We start from the raw sequence: 21,256 nt of genomic DNA on the forward strand, positions 1-21,256 counted from the left end.
ACCCATTTATCTGCTGGTTCCAGAACATAAATATTATAAGCCTTTATTTTTAAAGAAAGAAAGACTAGCCTGTAAAATAAATTACTAATAAGAGAGTTTGAAACATCAGTAACATTTTTGCATACCTTTCTGTTAAACAAAAACACATGCAGCTGTTGAATGCTAATAAGTACTTCAAGAAGCCTTATTTTAATTCATTTGGTATTGAAAATGCAAATACAAATATCAGTATTTGTCTATGGACACATAGACTATGCACATTAAGGCTGTCCCTACACCCAAATTAATCCCACCTATAAGGTTGTTGGTTCATTCACTAATAAGAACCGAGCTACGGGGACTTGGAGTGAGAGACGAGGAAGAGCTGTGGAATCTGCATGGGCAGAACATGTAAACGACTCCTAAATCACCACGATTCGTTTCACCCAAGTTCAGCTATGGAAATCAGGTATCTAGTTCAAGCTAGGTGTCTAGGCTCCTCCAACAGTTAATGAAAAGAAATAGGCAGCTCTGGAGAATGAATTCACTCTTTCATGAAGACAGGCATCTTAAAGAGATAGCCATGGTTCATTGTCTGGAGCTGCCTGTTTTTCTCTTGACTACAGACACAGCATAGAGATTAGTTTTCAAATGGCAAAATTTTTGTGAAAAGAATCCGTGTGAAGAAGAAGCAACCATCTTAATGTTAAGAATCATCCTATCCAATGTCAACTGCATGACAGCTCTAACAAACCTGGAATATCATTTGGGAGCTGGAAGTAGTGAGATGCCAGAAGCTGAACTCCTGGTAGTGTGGTTGTACATCTCGGATATCAGGAACACTAACCAGGAAAATGGGAGTGGCAGAAAAAGCCCTGGAGAGGTAGGCATAAGTAAAAACCCTCCAAGCTATCTGATAAGAAGTCTAATTATAGCCAGGTGAGTTTTGGACTATCTCTGAAGAGAGATGTTTCTACTTCTCTTCACATAATCAGAGATGTTCTAAATAACTTTGTTCGGATAAAACGTCCTAACACAACTTCACCTCACTTGAGCAAGACTCTGCTAGAATGGCATTTACTAATAGAGCACTTAGGGGGGGAAAAAAAACCCAAACCCAAATCCAACAAACAAACTGTGGAAAGATTAACAAGAAGCTTAAATCATCCAAAAAACTAGAGGAAAGTTCAGCACTGCCTTCGGAACTGATGAAATCTGGCAAACAGAAGGCCCTCCCACAAACCATGTGTTTCCCTCTTTTGAGATGATTACTCCTGGGAACTCAGGCTTCATTAATATGTGATGAACACCAGCTCAGAACACCGCTGAGGTGCTTAACTCAGAGAAAAGCACAAACAAGTACAAGAGGAAATGTGGGGCAGTTTTATATAAAACTGGTCACTAGACATATTCCAAAGAAGTTTAGAGCGTGCCTAATTTTCTTCACAGAGAGTACCATTGAAAGTCTTCCAAAGGAGATATCCAGTTCAAGAACTTCCAGGGTGTGCAGCTGATATAAAGCTTATTATTTTGCAGAAAAACAGTCTCTACTGTTTGTGTACAAGTACAGAATGAGAATATATGAGATGAAAAAAAAGTTCAGAGAGCTCGGTATCTTCAAGTTAAGAAATCAGACAATCTCCATCTCAGAAAAAATACTGTACGGTGCCTTCAGTCTCAAGGTCAGTAGCAAGAATCCTGATACAACTAAGCAAAGAGAAGTCTGACTTTATGACTGGACAGTAGTCAATAGATAAACTGAATAAGCAGAGACTCTTTGATCTGTACTCAGCTAAGAATATCTAAGACTTTAGAGCAATTTCTGAAGTACATGCAATTAAAAAGACATGGGAATAAATAGGAAATTTTAAATAGTTTAGTAAACATAGATCATGGCATATCCTTTCTTTAGTAAAGCAACTTCTGGAAGCGTAGATGCAGTAGATCTAATACACCCAGCAAAAACCTGTCTTTATTTATTCTGCCATGCCATATTCTGGTAAGACCTTATCTGAATTACTACCCATGCTTCTTCTCACCCCTGCCTAAGGAAAAAAAAAAAATCTGGAGAAGGCAAAGACACAAATAATAGGTCTGTTATGTATTGTGGTGATGGTGTCATAAGAAGAGGGGGGACATTTGGAATTATGGCATGTTGCCTTCCCAGGTCACCATGACGAAGCATGATGGAGCCCTGCTTTCCTTGGGATGACTAAAGGGAAGTAGTGATTGAATTCCCCATTTCGCTTTGCTTGCCTGCAGCTTTTGCTTTACCTATTAAACTGTCTTTAGGTCAACCCATGAGTTTTCCCATTTTTATCCTTTTGATCCTCTCCCCCATCCCACTGGGGAATGTGAGTGAGTGGCTGTGTGGGGCTGAGCTGCCTACCGAGGTTAAACCACAACAGACACATGCATATCTGGAAGAGTTTAGTATCCCACCACCATCGATGGGTAAGAGTGGAATCTGAGGAACAGCCCAAGGATAACCTTTAGTTTATGCAACTCTATTTGTCCCTTCAAGAGGGTAGAAAATCTCTCAGTTTTGTTTTCAAAGTTGGTATTTATTCAGTTCACTTTGAGATACTACTAACTTACAGTATGTAACTCATGGAAGTCTTAGTAGCAAATCATGTTTGAAACATGAAAATACATAAAAGATTTTAAGATTTTTCTGACATAAATTCAAGATAAAACAATACAGGTGTTTTCATTAACACAAAAAATAAGCTGCTCAATTAGAACTCATCTCATATCATATGTTCAAATTTCTTCATCTTTCAAAATTAATACTCTTTCTGATACTAAATCCTAAAACGAGTTTGTTTTCTTTCTCAAATAATTTCTTTGATTAAAAGAAAGGAAAACTTAAAGCTATGATTTAAATATTTTGGGAAAAAAATGTTTAATATGTTAAAGTAAAAAACTTTCCATATGGTCAACCTTTTAATTATGCTCATGGGCACCTACAGGCAGTCAATACCAAAACTTATTTCTTGTTTACTGATGCCAGAAATCCATTAACAATAAGAGTGATAGTAAGACATCTATGTGGGACAAGCTACCCTTGCATGTCTAACAGAAGCATTGCTCTCCCTCTGACATCTTAAGTACAGAATCACGGCTTTCTCAAAGTAACTTTGCAGATATTTCTTCAGGATTGCTATCCATTAAAACAAATATCCAGTACAACATAAAACAAAGCTCTTACTGGTTTGCAGGAGAAAAAGAATATAGTTAAATTTTATACAAGATGACTCCCACTCTATAGCAAATAAAAATAACCAAATCAGTAAAGCATTTTAATATTCTTGTAATACAACCTAGGTTTAGTCCTTTCATTTTTCCAGATATCCCCATGAAGATATTAACTTTCTAGTACTCATAATCCAAAGTACAACAACAGACATCTTAAATTTGCCCAGATTTCAATTCAAGTATTTTAAAATATGTTTTTATGCTTTCTTTTCAGTGTATAGAAAGGTCACATTTTTTTACCTGAATGCTAACAGGCACAGTTCACAACACAGGTCAAGTTTTCTTTGGGGATTCATTCTCTCTCTCTCTCATTTTAAAACAAGCTCATGATTTGAATTCAAGATAAAAGATGAATATATTATTGATCTAAATGCTCAGACTGGCCCACATATGTAATGCTCAAACATCATGAATGAAGAAATTCTTATTATTCATTTCATATGCTTTACTAATAATGACTGTGAATGGAAGTCACAAGTGTATTATTGAATGTTATGAATAAACATGCGTAATGTCTGTCTGTCCACATTTCAAGTTAATGTCGCTCATTGATATTCATAATCTGAACACTCCTCACCCTGTGCACAAACAAAAGACAAGGTGACTTACCAATGGTTCCCTGTTTTTGACGAGCCTGATTATTTTAACTGAATCTTCTTCCTCATCGATATCATCAGGCATGGGGGGCAAGACAGGATCATAGTTCTTCTGAGCAACAGTATCATGCACAGAGAGCAAAGCCTGGAAACATTAATAGTCAGTATATTATTATTTGGCATCTGAAAAGTTTATGAAAGACAAAGCAGAAGAAATTATTTATAGTCTAACTCTAGTAGCGTGATGCATGTAGATTGAATATAACTCTTGTATACAATTTTAACACAGGTCAAACTGATGAAAGAACTCCATGAAGTATATGTTTTCATACATACAATGTATGCAACTAGTATATTGTGGATACAGAACAGTGTCTTCATACACATGAAAATATCGAGTGCTTTGCACATTAGCTTGAAATGACAAGAATTATGATCAGGAGAAAACCCAAGTCTCCTGAAGTAAGAACATCACTCTACACATCCTAGATGAAAGGTTTCTTCAAAACAGTAAGTCCTATGAAACAAATAAGCAAAATAAGCATCTTCCAGTACCTGTGTTCAAGCATGAGATGCATGACATTAAGCTGTTGTTGCCCAACCATTTCCTTCAGAGGGGCTCTGGAAGCTTACCCAGCTAATGGATCCCTTTCATACTAGGTCCCTTTCACACAAGCTCCAAATTATCTTAGGATTTTTAAATTTTTTGTGGAATTCATGATTGAGATTGAGGAATATATTGCTGAAACTATTTGGTTCAGGCAGATGCTTATCAATCTCCTGTCACATCTTGCCTCCTTTCTTTCTCTGTTGCTTCTGCAGTCCATGCATAACTTGAACAATACATTTTTCAAAGAAAAGCCTAACAAATCCTGACAAAAGGTTCAATCTTAAAATAATCTGTGAACTTGCAGAAATTAAAAAAAATCTTGAAAGTCAAAAGAAGTTAGAAAGCTCATTTTCCTAAGGCTCTCAAAAAATCTCAGCTATAATCTAAAATTCACAGCTTTTTCTAGATACAGAACTCAAAGTTCTTTTCTATTTTGAAAAGTTTTCATTATTTGTAACACTTTTTAAACTGGTGAAAAATGGTAAAGTAATGCTTTTAGTTTTGTAGTGAAAACTATGCATTATAGCAGGAACAACAGCAACAGCCATACATATAATTCTATCTACTACTTTCAGTTTCTTCTGTTTTCAAGTAGCTGCTCCTAAATACTCAAATATTTTACATTTTGACCTGATATTTTTTCCCAAAGAATCAATATTACAAAAGTTTTAGTCCAAATAGCAGAAATAATTTGCAAATTGATAACCTTCCTGACAATAAAAACAGCATTTTGGAAAACATTGAGATGTTTAGGATAAAATAGAACACATCAATGTTGTTGACATGGATGATATCAGAAGGTATCATATCAATGACTGTAACAATGAATCTATTATATCAATTATCATAATGATTAAGAAGAAACTCCTTAATAAAGAATGGAAAATGGCTCCATTTCTCTGATGCCAGTTTACTTGCTACTTAATAAAAGGCAGATAAGATTAGACTGAGTACACAAATGACCAGAAACTGTATGTTCTCAAGGATAATGCAAATGTTTTAAAAGAAGCATGACACTTCCATTATGCTATTCCAGGATTTTCCTCCTGAGTGGAGGAGACTAACAACAGAAAGCTATTTCCAGGCAATGCTACAAGCTGTCATGTCAAAAGCAGAAGGCAATGAGTGCATGGTAATCTTGAAATTCTGAAGTTTAAATTTAGAAGTTAGGTCTTAAACAAAATAAACACAGAGGAAGATCGTGCCTGCTTCATGAGAATTTGCTATCATTTTACTAATTTCTGTGCACATTGTACAAACTGATGAAAACATTTCAACACACACTAACTAATTATTTCTGGTTTTCTTCCCAAGACACAGTTATGTATTTGTACTATTTACCATCAGAAATTACTAGCTCCCTCCCACCAAAGATCAGTTTGATTTTAGATCTGAAGCTAAAAACCTCAGGCTAGCAATTATGGTTCCTCCTGGAAATGTGTATTATGAAGCATTACATATGTAAAAGCCATGCAATCACATGCACTCTTCTAAAGATGTATGTGAAATATCAAAGACATACTAAAACAAAAGTAGTGTTTGCTTTTACTTCAGGCTACTTACAGTTAAAACTTCTAAAACTAGTCTTCTGCAATTACGTTTTTCCACATAAAGCTAGGGCACATTCATGGACTGGTTCAATTTAATGAGGTTCTATATTGCAGTTTAAAAACAATCAGGCAGATAGAGAAAACAGATGAAAATAATCTAAAGCACCACTTCCAGAGTAAAAGGCAGCAACTTAAAACATGTTCAAAAGAACCTACCCTTGACAATGAAACTCGCAAAACAGATTCTGTCCAATACTACACTGAATTATGCTGCCAGCGTTAATAAGACATTTCCCTGCTCTGACACATCGGGTTCCTGGACACTGTGCGCAAAAGAATGATGCAGCCGAAGTATCATAAACCAATGCCAATCAATGTCTGGTATTTACGATGCTTTTCTTCACTCACAACAACTGGAACTTATCAAGCCCTTCCTTTGTCCTCACAGAAAACCATATTAAACCACGATGTACTAGAATTTTCAATGTAAGATCTTTTACCCAAACTCTGGTATTATGGGAACACACTAAGATTTCTTTCCTGCTTGTCTTCCATCATTGCTTCTTCTAATACACTATTTTCTGTCCACTGTACTTGCTCTTGAAATAGTCAGCAGCATAGACATTGGGCAATAATTTATCTGCAAGCAAAACTCATAAAGCTATTTTGATTTCACTTAATGTATTCAACTAGAGGCGATCAGAGCCCGTCCTTGAGAGAACTTCCATATGTCCTGAACACACAAAAAAATTACCATTTTCACAGAGTAAAGGGACATTTCTTCAGGAGCTTCTTTGTACTGTGCATTTAAAATAATGCATGCTTAGTCCAAAAAACTATCTATCAGACTAGACTTTTCTAGAAAAGGTTGGGACTTTTTAAAAAGCAAACAAATTACAAGTGCCAAGAAATAAAACTTGGATCCTGTCATGAACAACATTTGCACAGAAAAATTGTGCAGTAAATGCACAAGGCAATATAAAGGTAGTAATGTTCTCTTTTTGTACATAAGAAGGAATTGATTTATTCACTGAAGGTTTATACTCTTATGATACTAATTTTAGCCTATCACAAGGAACTGCAAGAAGAGCAGATGACATTTTAAATTTTTTTTTTATGTTTTGTTTTTGTTTTCAAATACACAACTTTTCAGAACTATGCATGTACAATCCAAGATTTGGGTCATGTATGTTTAGGCACCTCTGGAGAAAAAGATTTTATTTCAGCTCTAAGTTCTATGCTTATGATTCATTAATGTAAACACGGTCCATATTTAGAACTTGAAAGAAGGTATGATTCAAACTCCTGCACTACCTAAATATAAATATTGATGTTCAGCTAAATTCTTAGACATGATCTAGCTGGAAATGAATACTTTCATCAGACCTCTGAAATGTCTAATAACTAAATGCTGTATTTTTCATATTAAAGCTATCACTGATCATTTCACAGTTCATAAATTGAAATTTTAGGCTATCAACTTACACAAAGAAAATGTGACATTGGAAACATTCAAAGTTCTTTTTCTTAAACTGTTACGAAACTTTGAACGTTTACTTAAATTGAGAATGTTATTAATGAAAACAGTTCTATATTTTGAAAAATGTGTATCATTTAACTACATTCACTACATTTTTGCTCCTCTAAAACAATGACAAATTTTATATTATTTTTTGCTTCTGTTTATATTTTGAGATCCGTAAGAGTAAAAATACCCCAAGTAGCACATGATTCGTGAACACGGCTCTTTATGTTTTCAAATTCTCATTATTTAAAAAAAAATATATATAACTCAATTTAAGCTTTACTTTTCATAAATATTTTGCATTTACTAGTCTAGAAAAACATTTTAGAAAACAGTAAGTTAAAAAAAAGAAGCAAAACAGAATGGACAAAGAAACAAAAGCAGCCTCTTTCTTGACAGTACTTGAAAAAACAAGATTAGAAAATTAAGTAATTAGTAGTTAAGATTATCGACATAAAATTTGTAGGGACTCAACCCACCTTTATGAAAGCCAACAGCTGCAGCAGATTGCAACACTGCCGAGCCAGCTGCTGGTGACCTTGCCTATGGAGGAGGTTACTGCCCTGCAGCAGAGTCAGCAAAACAGAAGAAAACGGCCCATGTCTTTGCTGTCTCAGCTTGGATCATTAGCAGAGGCCACCTCCTCTGGCAGTTCAACTTCAACTCTACCAGGTGAGACGGAGACATTTTCCCACGTCTGTGCTTTGCTATGGTGGCAGTAACTTCCACTGAGGCTGGCACAGAGAAGTCTCACCAGAGGAGAAAAGTAACTTCATCAGCAACCACAGCAACGTGCCCCTGAACTCACCTGGCAGAGCTCATCCTCCAGAGAGCTCTGGCCATATTGTGTTTTCCTTTGCGGTAAGGTTACAGAAGAAATACAAAAAGACAAGATGAAAATGTTGGTGAAGAAAATTATTCAAGACTGGAAAGACTGATTAGTAAGTTACATAAAGTTAAAATCAAATGAATGAAGTCATCCAGCAACAGATGGCAAAGAAGGAAAGCTGAGAGAGCTGGGGGGAGACTGAACCCACTGAAGGAAAGACCGTAAGAGCATCAAAATGGAAGAAGACGTGTAAGAGACATAACAGCCAAACATGTGCAAGAATTTAGAGAACAGGAGAATAAAAGCAGAAAGCTGAAGCAGTTTGATTTAAGAACACTTTGGAGAAGAATGGGATAAAACAAATGTCTAGCTTGATTCTGAAACCTTATAAGAACAACCGGTAGCAGCAGAAAATTAAGAGGGCAAAGGAGAGAGAAGAATTTAGATAAGAGGGGAAGTGGAGAGAAGAACTTTTATTCTTCAACAGAATTAGTCTTTAAATCCATTATCTGGAGTACATAAGCTAGATTTTACATTGGTGTACTGATGAATTCCATCTCAACTAATTCCACTCTCCAATAAATGGGTGTTAAAACAGCCATCAGAAAAGGGCTGTGCATGGCAGTCCCTTCACCACCACCACTGCCTGCTAAGGGGGTATGGGCAACCTGATGCACGATAAGGGTTAACAAGATAACGAAAGGGCAGGCGAGGAGAACAGGCATCTCAACTAACAGGTAAGAACAACCATGTTAGCTCCAGCTTGGCTAAAACATGAAGCATAATGTAGAAGCAGAAGCAAGCAATAAAACTACAGGCAAGAGAAACTCGATAGTGCTGCTGAAGTGACCAGAGGATGGTTGGGATAACAGTGAACCGTTTTTTGGTTTGGTTTTTTTTTTTGGCAGTAGAACCAGTGAGCAAGCACACAAGCTACAGTAAGCATGTATATGGCAGAAAAATAATAGTATTCCTTCTGAAGGTGCAATAATCTAATCACTTTCCTACAGAAATCTGGTATTTTCTATTCTGAATAAAATTCCCAAGTTAAATATGTACAGTACACAATGTTAAAGAAATCAGTTAACTTCCAAAGAAATTAATATGTTTTACTTTTGCTACTGAAAATAATTTTTACACTATTCAATTGACATGATCAAAAAACCTTTGACAGAGATGGCAAGAAAAATGAAATAAGGTTCTTTAAGCATAATTTTCAGTTTGCAATCAGGAAAACAATGTGTGTACTAATTCATGGAGAAAAAAAAAATCAATTCACTTCTTTCCATCTTTCAAATATTATATTTTTCCTACATATTCTCTATAAAATCCCCAGAAATGATATATTGTGTGAGAAAACAGCAGTTACATATGTAGAAAAGAGAAAAAACATGCCTTGCTTCCAATTGTCCCATCTGTACTTATACCAGAGCTGCCCTCTAGTTCAAGCTTGTCCAGCTGGCAATTAAATCCCTTTCTCTTCCAATTTGACTTTGATGCAGTTGGGTCACAGTAGTGATTCAAAATATTTAAAACACATAGTGTACATGTGTGGTTTTGTGTTCTTAATATCTACCATATATTAATGTTCTTAGCATAGCAACATCTCAGTTGGATCAATATTCAGTATATATTACTTTTTCCTCCTTTTTTACTATGGTCGACTTTATTCATGACTGTACGAACTTCCTTTCACAAAAGGGTAATTTCCTTCCCCGAAAACGCAATTTCTTGATTTCAGATACACCACTCTGAACTGATGGGTTTACCTGCAGCTGGTAGCCAGACGGCAACAGCCAACAGAAAAGTGAACTTTCTGCATCTTCAGACTCTTGCTTCCTCTGGTTCATTGTTCACAGCCTCCGGAGACACTTCCAAAGTCAAACTATTCTCACTGTTCACAGAAACACACAGCTTGTCCGTGTCATCTGGTAAAGGTGTTAATATTCTTCCAGATGACAGCCCTATATTTTTCCTCAGTTGTGGATAATGGCAGAGTAAGCTCTGATTTTAAATCAATAGTGAAGAATCTGAACAAAGTCTCTTTTACATTCCAGTGTGATTCATGTAGCTAAAGAGTTCTTGAAGCTTTAAGTCCTATTTAAGTAACTTCCAAGAGCACAAATAGATGGTTTTCAGAGTGGAAAATGCCGAGACAGGAGCAGTCTTCCAATATCTTGGTGATCATTGATCAAATCCTTTTTGGAAGAAGTGATAGCATCCTTACAATATTGTAGCTACAGTAGTAGCATGCATCTTTTCTTGGTTGAGAACCACCTGAAGACTACTCTCCCCCGCCCCAAGAAATCAAGTGAAAATATAGATAATAAAAATGAAAATAAAGAAAAGTAAAAGCTGAGGTTGCAGTTGCCCTTTCTGAAAAAGGGTCTTTTAGAAATGACTTAGCCTTTGTTTGACAACAGCATGATGTCTAAAGTCTTAAAAAGAAAAGAAAAACATCTACTGATCCATGAGGTTAAAAGAATCTGGATTTACTTAATTCCTCCAGAAAATAATAACATATATTTGTTTATGATAAGGAGGTCTTAAATTCAACTACAGAGTAGCTACATGGACACCTAACGAAAAACATTGAACCAGCTTAGTTTTTAAGGCAATTACTTTTGCCTGCTTTGGACTTTTCCCATATTGAACACTAGAAGTAGTATTTCTATATATCAATTGCGCTAAATTCAGGTATCATTCTGGAGAAGTGAAAACCTGCAGATAGTATCATCTTCATCATTATAAATAAGTAAATCTTCTATAAGTACTAATAAAGTTGTAACTAAAGAATTATAAAATATTAAAGTAGATGTGGTGCAACAGAATACATCCTGTCTCTTAAATAGTAACATTGTTTTTACAAAGCCAGCAAAACAGCAGGTATAAGAAAAAGGCTTACAATTTTCCAAAATATTTGTGATAAAGATCCTTACAGATTTACAAGTTACATAATCACGGGAATAAGACATAAGCAGTCTTGACCCTGACTAGGAGCCCAGGAATAAGCAGAAATAGAAACAAACAAAAAAAATATTATGAGACCATATTGGAACACTGTTGAGCAGATCCATCAATGAACTAGAGAGGAGGAGACTGTTGAAAAAGTGCATGGAGAGTTCAAAAAGAATATGGTCTGGCAAATGCAAGGGACAAGCACCGCTGAAGGAAAAAGCAGCATAAAAAGATAACAACTAAAAAATGGACTATTTGCTTCATATTGTAGGAGTTTCTCCACTTTCACTAGCTGAATAAAATTGCTACTTGAACAAGATGTGATTTTAGCCATAGTGATTTTTTCCTCTTCCAAAATTACCAGCTTTTGTAGTGTTGCCAGCTTTTACGCACCGTATGTGAATGCTATAGTTACATGCATGCTATACGAAATTCTTACATGGGTTGAGTTGGTTCCTTCATGTGGGAAAGTTTTTATATGTAACCAAAGAACTTCTTTGACTTTTCAATTTTTTTATTTTCTGCTGCCAACCTGCCTGGCTTCACTTTGCTTTATTATCTCTATCACTTTGTTTATTATATGGTGGCTGCTAGCGAGCATTCTCATATTCATACGTCTAAGAAGACAGAGACAAGCCGTCGGTTGGACATCAGCTGAGTTATCACATGAGACGGACCTGAGAGCATTTCCAGGGTAACATCATGGTTGTTACTTAAATATATTCATGCAGTATTCTTTCATCTCCTTTCTATCATTTTATATCTAAGTTTATGAAACTTTGCACATTGTTATAGGTATGCTCTGTCAGCTCCTACCACACTAAGAGTGTGCCACAACTGCCTTCTGATTCTCTCTGCCCATAAGATGTGAAAAATCAAGGTTTTTCTTGCTGTTATTAAAAGGACTACTTTGAAATTACATTTGTCTTTTACCTACTCCATTTCAGTAACGTGGACATTCCAAAAATAAAGACAGCAACATATTCTCCCAGCGCTCCCCATCCAAAACAGTTTTCTATAAAAACCTCCTTTGAATTATGCAGGCAAGTGGAAATGGAAATGGGAAGTCAAGGTCTAAAGCTGAAAAGAATTAAGAATAAAGCCTATTTTTCCTCTAACAAGGTTGCCAAAATGCATGACGGAGGGTTTCCCAAATAGTTTGAAGGCAGGAAACACCGGGCAGAAGGATCTTACTCGCTTGCCAACAAAAGTCTCCCCAGCACTGTCCTCTCTGCCCCAGCTTCATGACTGGTATGCTCAAAACATCTATGGGCTATCCATCAAACCATCAGTGCTGTGGTCCTTGCTTATTGTTGTGATAATCTGCATTTATTACTTAGGTGCAAAATAAGTATTTCTCTCTCACTGCTGATTTTTCACAGTGTACCATCCAAAATCAAGCAGGCTCTTGCAGATTTACAAATTAATGGCAGCTGATTTTACAAATGAGAATTAGATAGGTAACTTTTCAGTTGACATAGGAAGTACAATGTACTCCAGCTCACCATATTAATAAAGTTAAACTAGTTTGTACAGCAAAATATCTTAATATAAGAGTACAACTCCTGTAACCAGCCCTACCAGCAAACCTCAAAAACCACTGATGAGTAAGTAGTTATAAATCATGGGAAATTATGCTTCCTGAACAGATACTGTAGTCTATGTTAGCATGTGTAAGCATGAATATTTCAAAAAGGGGAGGAGAACAGTGTCTCAGGACATGAGCAAAAATAGAAAAACACTGGTGCAATTGGGAAGAAAGGTCTCTAAAGGGACAGGGCCAAAAGGTCCTCCAAGAGCTTGAGATAAAGTAACAGCCCAAAAGTAGCTCAGATGTTAACTGACCTGAAATTTGTATTTGGGTTTTCCAGATGCAAAACCTGAACAGTTGTAGGCAAATCCCAACAATTTCCAGTGGAAAATGCTGCCTTTGCAGAAACCACATATTTAAATGAACAAGCCCTGATGGAAAATCCTCAGCAAGTCTAATTACAAAGGAAATGTTGGAAAAGACAAAGTTTAGATTATTTTTTTAATTACACGTTACAAGAAATGCTCCATGAGCTTTTCAAAGCAAAACCAGATTTTGTTTTATATTATTATAGCCCAATATTTTCTTTGAGTGCTTTGTATGTTAAAGTTCTTGTAGAAAAATGCCTGCTGTTTCCTGCACAGTAAATTATATCGTCAATTTTTGCCAGTGACTGTAAGGCAGTTTTACAATGCTCTACTGATAAAGGCTTAAAATGTTTGGGTTTTTAACAGAACAAGTAGTACTTTGATCAGAACAGTCTATTAGGCCACTGTGCACTGTAAGCCTCAGATGGCAGGGATGATAGTATCAGCAGTTGTTTATGAAATAAAGACTAGAATTTACAAACTTCCCAGGATATTCAAGAAAAACAGAAGAGGACAGGACAATGGCAAAGGTATGCTTCAAGCCAAAAGAAGCACTATTTCTTTCTTTAAAGAAACCTAAACAAATTTAGGAAGCATTTATATGAAGAACAAAGTGCCCTGGCTTCATTATCTGCAGTTTTAGTTTTGTTTAACTCATGGTTCTATTCTAGAAGAAAGCCAAGGAGGTACTTATTAGATGAAAACGTTTACGAATGCAAATTGTTTATGGTCTGTGAAACTGAAATTCAAGTACACCTCAAATGAACTGCAAATAAAACAGCAAGCATATATCTTATTTACAATTTTCTGGTACATGCATCTTTGCTATTTGAAAGCAATTTTAAAAAAAAGCAACAAAACACCACACACACAAAAAAAATCCTAAAAAAGCCCTGAAAACAACTTAAAGAATCTGTATGTTCTCTGAACAGCACGTTGGAGTTGTCCATGGATAAGTTAATCTGAAAACATTCCCAGTCATACGAGAGCGGTTTTCCCTTCACTCCAAAATTCTATTCATTCTACAGTAATGAAAGAGAAGCCAAGAAAAATACTTCAAGTATGTCCACCACTTGTTCCATCTACAGCTACAGGTACAGTGCCCAAAGTGATCCAAATACTTTACATTCTTGTGTACCATGATGCACTGAAGTCATTAACAGCCCTGCCTTGAGCCCTTGTTTAGGTACCTGGTTTATGTTTCAGACTCGCAGCTGGCAAACCTTTCAGCACACATAAACAGAAGATAAACTCCGCTGAAACAGGCAGAACCACCACTGGCACTCCTAGGAGGATAAAAAAAGCTTAATTTCCTCTGGGTCGGAAGAGGTATAAACATCCTTCAGAATAGTTTTAGCACAGTGGCATGAGTTTTTAAAATAATTATTGCTCTGCCCATTACACCGACGACCACAAAGGACATATTTTATATGAATTTAAAACACACTAAATTTCCCCTAATTGGGATTAACTTCAAATGGTAAAATGTTCATTTCAATATGAGGAATGTAACTGCTGTTATAAACATGAAGTTAAGAGCTAGAGCTGAATATATCCCGAGCCTGTCTCAAAGTTGGTGGAATTGGGATAACATTGTTCAGTGGACTAAAAGATGGTCCATTCTTTTATTAGTCTTTTTTTGTTTACAGACACACTAACAAAATAAATGCCTAAAAAGTTAATTCCAATAGTTAATGGTTTAGGTTTTCAGATTTCAAATAATTTTTTAAATAAATAACAATTATGCTCCTGTGCCGTGGCACTGTCCCAAAAAGAACACAGCTTTTTCCGGCTTGTTAGAAAAGGAACTGAGAGCCACTATTCAAGAAAGCTTTTTAATTAAAAGTGGAAGAGAATTTGGAGGCTTTAAAGTCTTTCATGCTCAGTTTGATCATCTGTCATATTTACTACGTCTCCTTTCTTACAGTGTCTGCCACCGGGGTTCTGCCCCATGACTGGCAGCAGCTCCAGCACTTTCCCATGTGTGTCCCTACTGACAGACAAGACTGTTTTGCTAACTTGATTGCGACGTGCTTTAAAAATCCAGAATTAAATTCCCTTTTAGATATATTTTGTGTTAAGATCTTAAATCTTAATCTTCCAATTACATATTCCGGTTCATACAATTGCATAACAATGAAAAATATTTTGCTTTTAGATAATGTAGCTAATTTTTTTTTTTTTTAAAAAAAGTATACTGCTCTCAGACAATAGCAATACTTCCAGATTAATAAAAAAAGCCAAACTACTCTATAAAGACATCTCTCTCAATTGTACTGATGCCTACCCTGATGCATCATAATTTTTAAAATCTGTCATTATTTTCAGAATTCTGTACAATTCCCCTCTTCACATACATTCCGTTTGCTGTTACATAAGTTCCTTAAATTTCTCCAAATTATAAACCATTAAAACTGAGAATACTTATTTCTTTATGCTATTATTAATTTTTTTTTTACAAAAGCACACATAAAAGTGTCTTCTCTTAAAACAAAAACATCATTTCCTCAGGTATATCCCCACTATATGTTCTAGTCTTCATACTATAGAAAATATAAAAACAATGAAGCCTCTTGTAAGAGAGGTTTGGTGTTAGGTCAAGCTTCATATGTTGTGTCTTTACAACATATATTAACTAACTTTAATGTTGTCATTAGACAAGAAAGCTAAGGGGCATTCTTCCTTTCTTTTACACACAGAAACCAGTATATTACATAAGTTCCTCATCGTTTCACTCAAACATGTATAAAATCATATAACTTCAACGTAAACGCCCTATCCATCAACAAAATTGGAATGTAAATCCCAAATCATGAAAATGCAAACCATCTTCTAAATGCTTCCTTCATAAAATAAACAAAATAAACTTGAAATAGGGTTAAAAATAATCTCATTCATGGTTACACCTCAGGAATTATAAAGTCACTCCAGGAACCGAGGAAAAACCCAGGAGTGGGTGCAGGATCCCCTCCACACAGGCCAGGAATTACCACCTTAAAGTGCAGCTCCTTAGCCTAAATTCTACAGAATAAAACTTTCCATATAGCAACACGGTCCCCCCGCCGTTCCTCATTCTTGTGAGGTTGTAACAGACATACCACACTACCCAACGCTTACAACGGAATCGATGGCAGCACTACACAGATTAATAAGCGATTAATTTAAAGCACCAGCTCCCACACTGAACAAATAGAAAGGGTTACAAAAAAGTCTAAACATCTGTGAGAATAAAGGCCAGCATGCAGGGTCTGTGCTCAACAAGTTTTGTACAGGCATGCGGAGCTCTTCTCTGCCTTGTGAGACCTGAGCAGGAGAGGGGAAGATGCTGCCACCGCACAGGCTTTCCACTGCCTGTCCCATTGACACACAGGAATGGTCGGTGAGGGCTGCTGCTACAATACCCAGGAAAGACAGACAGCAGTAGAAGATAGATATTTCACTTTCAAAAATCTAAAATATATACACAGAGAGCTACAACTGGCAGATCCAAGCCTGATCTGCCAGGGTTTGAAATCTCCCAAGCATGTTCTTGCTTAGGTCCAAACGCCATTCGGACTAGAGCCACGCAGCAATGTCCACAGGCTGGCCTGGCCTGACCATGAATTTATATATCTCAATATGGTTTATATCTTTATGGTATCTTTAAGGTATATATTTTATTGCAACTGAATAAATCCAACCAATCAAAATCCCCACATACCTCATAGCTTTAAGAAACCCAAGCACAGCAATAGTCACTACATCTAGTTCTGGTCATTTATCATTGTTCTAACTTTGACATGTTAAAGTCTTCAGCTGTTTTTTAACAACCAACTTGGCATATGTATATAAACTTGCATATGTATACCCTGGAAGTGTAAGCATTTATTAACAGTTATCTTCCTCAACTGATTGCACATGTTTGATTGCACACGTGTGGTTATGACAGAAAAAAGCTGAAGATATACATTGCTGTACTTATGCTTTCTGAATAAGAGATACCAAGATGCATTTCAAAGAGCTAATTTCAGGTCTGCTTAAAAATCAAACAATACATTCAACTGGATTTAGGTTCTAAGGTAGGGAAATATTGTTCTACTTGTTGATATTTTTAACAAGGTATAGCAAGATTACAGAACGTAAACTCTTCATCTTTATTCAACATTGGAAATGAAAAACAATAGATGTGGCTGGCCTTCGTCCATGGGACTCTAATTATAAGTCTAGAACTCAAATGCAATGTCTCTCACACAGATAAACAAATCCACTTGATTTCCCAGAGCTACGTGCTCTGTTCACTTCCAGAGTTCTGTTTTAATCAGTAAAGATAAACCACAACCATTATTAGTTCGTTTAATTACAGTAAAGGACGTCACATTTTAGAGCAAGACAAAAAATCCACTCAGTGTAACTGGATATTGCAACCAGTTTTTTAAACACTAGAAATACCCAATTTATTTTTTTCCTAAAGAAAATGCACCTGACAAAACTTTGGAATGACTTTTAGGGTATTTTGAAAATCTCAGGTCTAATAAGTGTAACTGTCTCAGAGAAATTATTTTCTTCTTTAAAACATTTCTCTATGTATGTAAACCATGAACACCACAAACTTGTCAAAGCTTTACTCATCAGATGCAAACAAATATATTCAACAAAACAATTTTATAACACAAAATGGAAATATAGAAATATTCATCTAATCAGACAGCTGCTGGAAACATCTCCGAGCCGTTTTTGGCACGTTAACAAAACCTGTGAAGTTATAATCACCTTGCTAGACCTGTCCCTTTACACCACCAGACTTGTGGAAGCCGTGAGGTAGTGCAGTAACCTAATCCTAACCATCCTTCATCATGCCCTGAACCTTAGAGCAGAGCTGTAGGAAAGTGGAAGCTCTCCTGCTGGCTCCAGCTAACACTGCAGTCATAAGCCAGGTCAGAAGAGGAAAGTTTCCCCTGCAGAATAACATATAGCCAGATTAAGTCAATCCCAAATTAAGCCATATACAAGTTTTTAGATAAAGCCTATGCAACATCATTGGAAAAGACAGATCAGTAATTTTGGATGTGTGGGAAAGAGCTGTTCTAGACATCATTTTGCCCCAGGAATCCAGAAGGAAAGAAACAATGAAACCCTCTCCAGCTATCCACCTACTAGTGAAGGGCTAGAAAATCTTATGCAATGTACAGCATGAGCTCAGATACAGCTGAACAGACTCGAGGGCCCCTCTGGGGAAGAACTGGAAATACAGAGTCCCAGCAACTTCCTTCCTTTCCTTCCCAAGTGAGAGCAGGGGAAGTCAATAGAAGAATCTCAACTAAACAGCCTCCGACTGAATGCAGTACCTTCACCTGGTCAACATGACAGAGGAGGGAGCAGTGATCATTTACCATCTCTCCCAGGCACGTCTGCCATAAGATGGCAAATGGAAAAGATAACAGATAGGCAAAAATATCACGCATACTGTCAGTTCTTTCCCCTAACTCACACTAACACCTGCCAGCAGGGAAACGTGTGCCTTGTGCCAGATTAGGCAGTCTGGCCGTGCAAAGGGCTCGGTACCCTGCAGCTGGCCATCTCCCCCTGCAGCCAAGAACGACATTTTCTAAGTTACTGCAGTTGTTCAACCATATTAAGCATGCTGAGGGTAAGGCACTTGTTTCCCTGAAATCCCACTAAGATTATCACATTGCATTTAACCGCTTCCAAGGAACAGACAGCGAGAGTGAGTGAATGAGAGAGAGGAAGCGAGCGAGGGAGGGGGAGCAAGACAGCAAGGCGGGGAGAGAGAAAGGGAAAGCAAGAAAGGGATAGGGAGAGATGCAGTTGTGGCAAATGAGCTGTCTTCAGACTCAATCCACTAAAGCTTCAGAAGTACGAAACACATGTGGACAGTCACTAAGGAAATACCTACAGTGAAGCTTAGGATCTCTGCAATCTGATGCACCAACAGTTCCTCTTGTAATACGCCATTGGCATTGCTTACCCCTTCAGAGAAAAACAGCTTGTCACTTTGCAAACTATGGAATAACCAACTGCGCAAAAACCTTTAAAATGGAGGCATAATTGATCTTCAAAATTTTGTAGCACTCTGAAGATATTGTAGTGTCTCAAGTTTTGAGATCAGTGTTTTATAGGGAAGATAAAGAAGCAACTGTGATAAAAAGGGCTCCTTTCCACCCTACAGTTTTCCTCTAAACTTACCGGCTGCTGCATTTAATTACCATTGCAATATGCATCTAGAGCACTAAGGTCTTCCTTCTCTTTAGAATGGAAAAATAATGTGACAGTGCGCATTAACAATGATATAGGGGAGGTTCTGACTGGATATAAGGAAACAGTTTTTACTAGGAGGATAATTAGGAATGAAGAGGCTGCACAGAGCGCTTGTGGAATGTCTGTTCCTGGGCATTTTCAAGACCTGATGGGAGAAAACTCTGAGCAACCTGCTCTGAACTCAGTGTTGACCTGCTTTGAGCAGCACTTTGGACGAGACAATCTCCTTCCAACCTGAGCGATTCAACGATTCTATAGTCTACTGTCAAATAAAAGGTATCAAGTTCCCCAAAAGCACCACAGAGAACCCCAGGAGTTTTCAAAATTAGATTTTTTAAAAAAATAATAGCCATCAGGAATTTTGTTCCAAGTACCAAGTTGTGTTACTTATGCACAGTGCAATTAAAACAATGGCGTAACTGAAAACCTTTTAGTAAAACCACATTTTGAATAAATTTATGACACGCATACAATAAAAGTTAGCAAAAGACCCCCAAAAAAATCAAGTATCCACTTTTTGGAATATCCATTGTAAATAAACGATGGCTTTCCACTGAATTCCTTTTATAAATATCAGTAACACGCATAATAATTTACGGGCAACATTAAATGTGTTACTTCATAACAGGTATTTCCTATTAACATGGCATCCCTTCTTAAAAGCACACATATTCATTAAAGCAGTCAAACCTCCCCTGCAGCCCGAGGAAGCAGATGCAGACACCCAGGCAGAAAGCACTTTGCAGGTGCAACACGTCCTCACCTTGAGATTGGGTTTTGAGAGGAGTTTCAACAGTTCTCTGATCTCGCTGCTCAGTGGCTTGCTCTGCAGCTCCTCAGCCAGCTGGGTGGGAGATGGAATCGACACAAAGACCATTAAGAAAGCATTGTTCTACCCAGTGCATCAGTGACAACTCAGAATCTATCTTGTACGAGGTTAATACTTTCCAGGGTGTTCAAACAGAAGCCAGCATGAAGAAAAACACCATCAATCACCGTGCTTCTTTTTCTGGCCCTCAGTGGACTAGATTTAAGCCAGGCCTTTTGGCTCAGTTTAACACAAGTAATCATTTCTGGCAAAGGTGCAGCCAGATCACATTCTGATTTATAGCAATGGGGGCAAATCCCAGCACTTCATTTTAGTGAATGGTCCTTTGCGTGCAGACAAAGGACTGCTTGTAAAAACGACTGGATCAAACTTTGACACTGTCTATAAAATACAGTTTCGAACGAGGTGGTGAAATCCACACTGCTTCCAAAAACCCACAGTAGCTGTGCTGTTTAGGACCGGGATAAGAAAGCAAAGTGCCCCTACAGTGCAAGCAATCTGAACCTTTTATTATGTTTACACATACACTGGAAGGGAGCTTGTTAAATGTGAAGCGGGTTAATCATAATATAGTTTATAACAGGTCATCAGCAATTCAAGCCCCTAAAATGCACAAACTACGTCCTAACAACAAGATCAGTAATTTATGTTTGGTTATACTACAAAATTGTGGTTTGGTGAACAACAGAGCAGCAGTCTAACATTTAATCCCATGGCTATTTGGCTTCATGTCTTGAGCTTTTCTTATCATGACATTCTCAACTAATTTGGACTCAAGAGGCATATTTTACTGCAGGATTTCAGACTCAAACTATTTTTCCAGAAGAAGGAAAAGCTAAAACATATTTCACAGCACTGAACTTTAGTTTAAATCCTGAAGCTACATGGCTCATAATCCAAAACGTGATTTCAGATAATCACTTATTTTCTTTGCATTAAATCAGTATCATAAAAATGTCTCAAAGAAA

At 36.9% G+C, this 21,256-nt stretch overlaps 1 protein-coding gene across 3 annotated transcripts in view; it reads right to left on the reverse strand.

Annotated features, from left to right (window-relative positions):
* MPP7 (MAGUK p55 scaffold protein 7) overlaps window positions 1–21,256 on the reverse strand; it is a 156,160-nt gene that overhangs the window by 44,363 nt on the left and 90,541 nt on the right. For all 3 annotated transcript variants that reach the window (XM_075746408.1, XM_075746407.1, XM_075746409.1), the window contains 2 exons: window positions 20,223–20,303; window positions 3,847–3,978 (listed from right to left, as the gene is read on the reverse strand). In XM_075746408.1, the coding sequence (XP_075602523.1) occupies window positions 3,847–3,978; window positions 20,223–20,303 (213 nt within the window). The remainder of the gene's footprint in view (window positions 1–3,846; window positions 3,979–20,222; window positions 20,304–21,256) is intronic.

The sequence above is a fragment of the Balearica regulorum genome, chromosome 2 (genome assembly GCF_011004875.1).
Source record: "Balearica regulorum gibbericeps isolate bBalReg1 chromosome 2, bBalReg1.pri, whole genome shotgun sequence".
Classification (NCBI taxonomy): Eukaryota; Metazoa; Chordata; class Aves; order Gruiformes; family Gruidae; genus Balearica; species Balearica regulorum.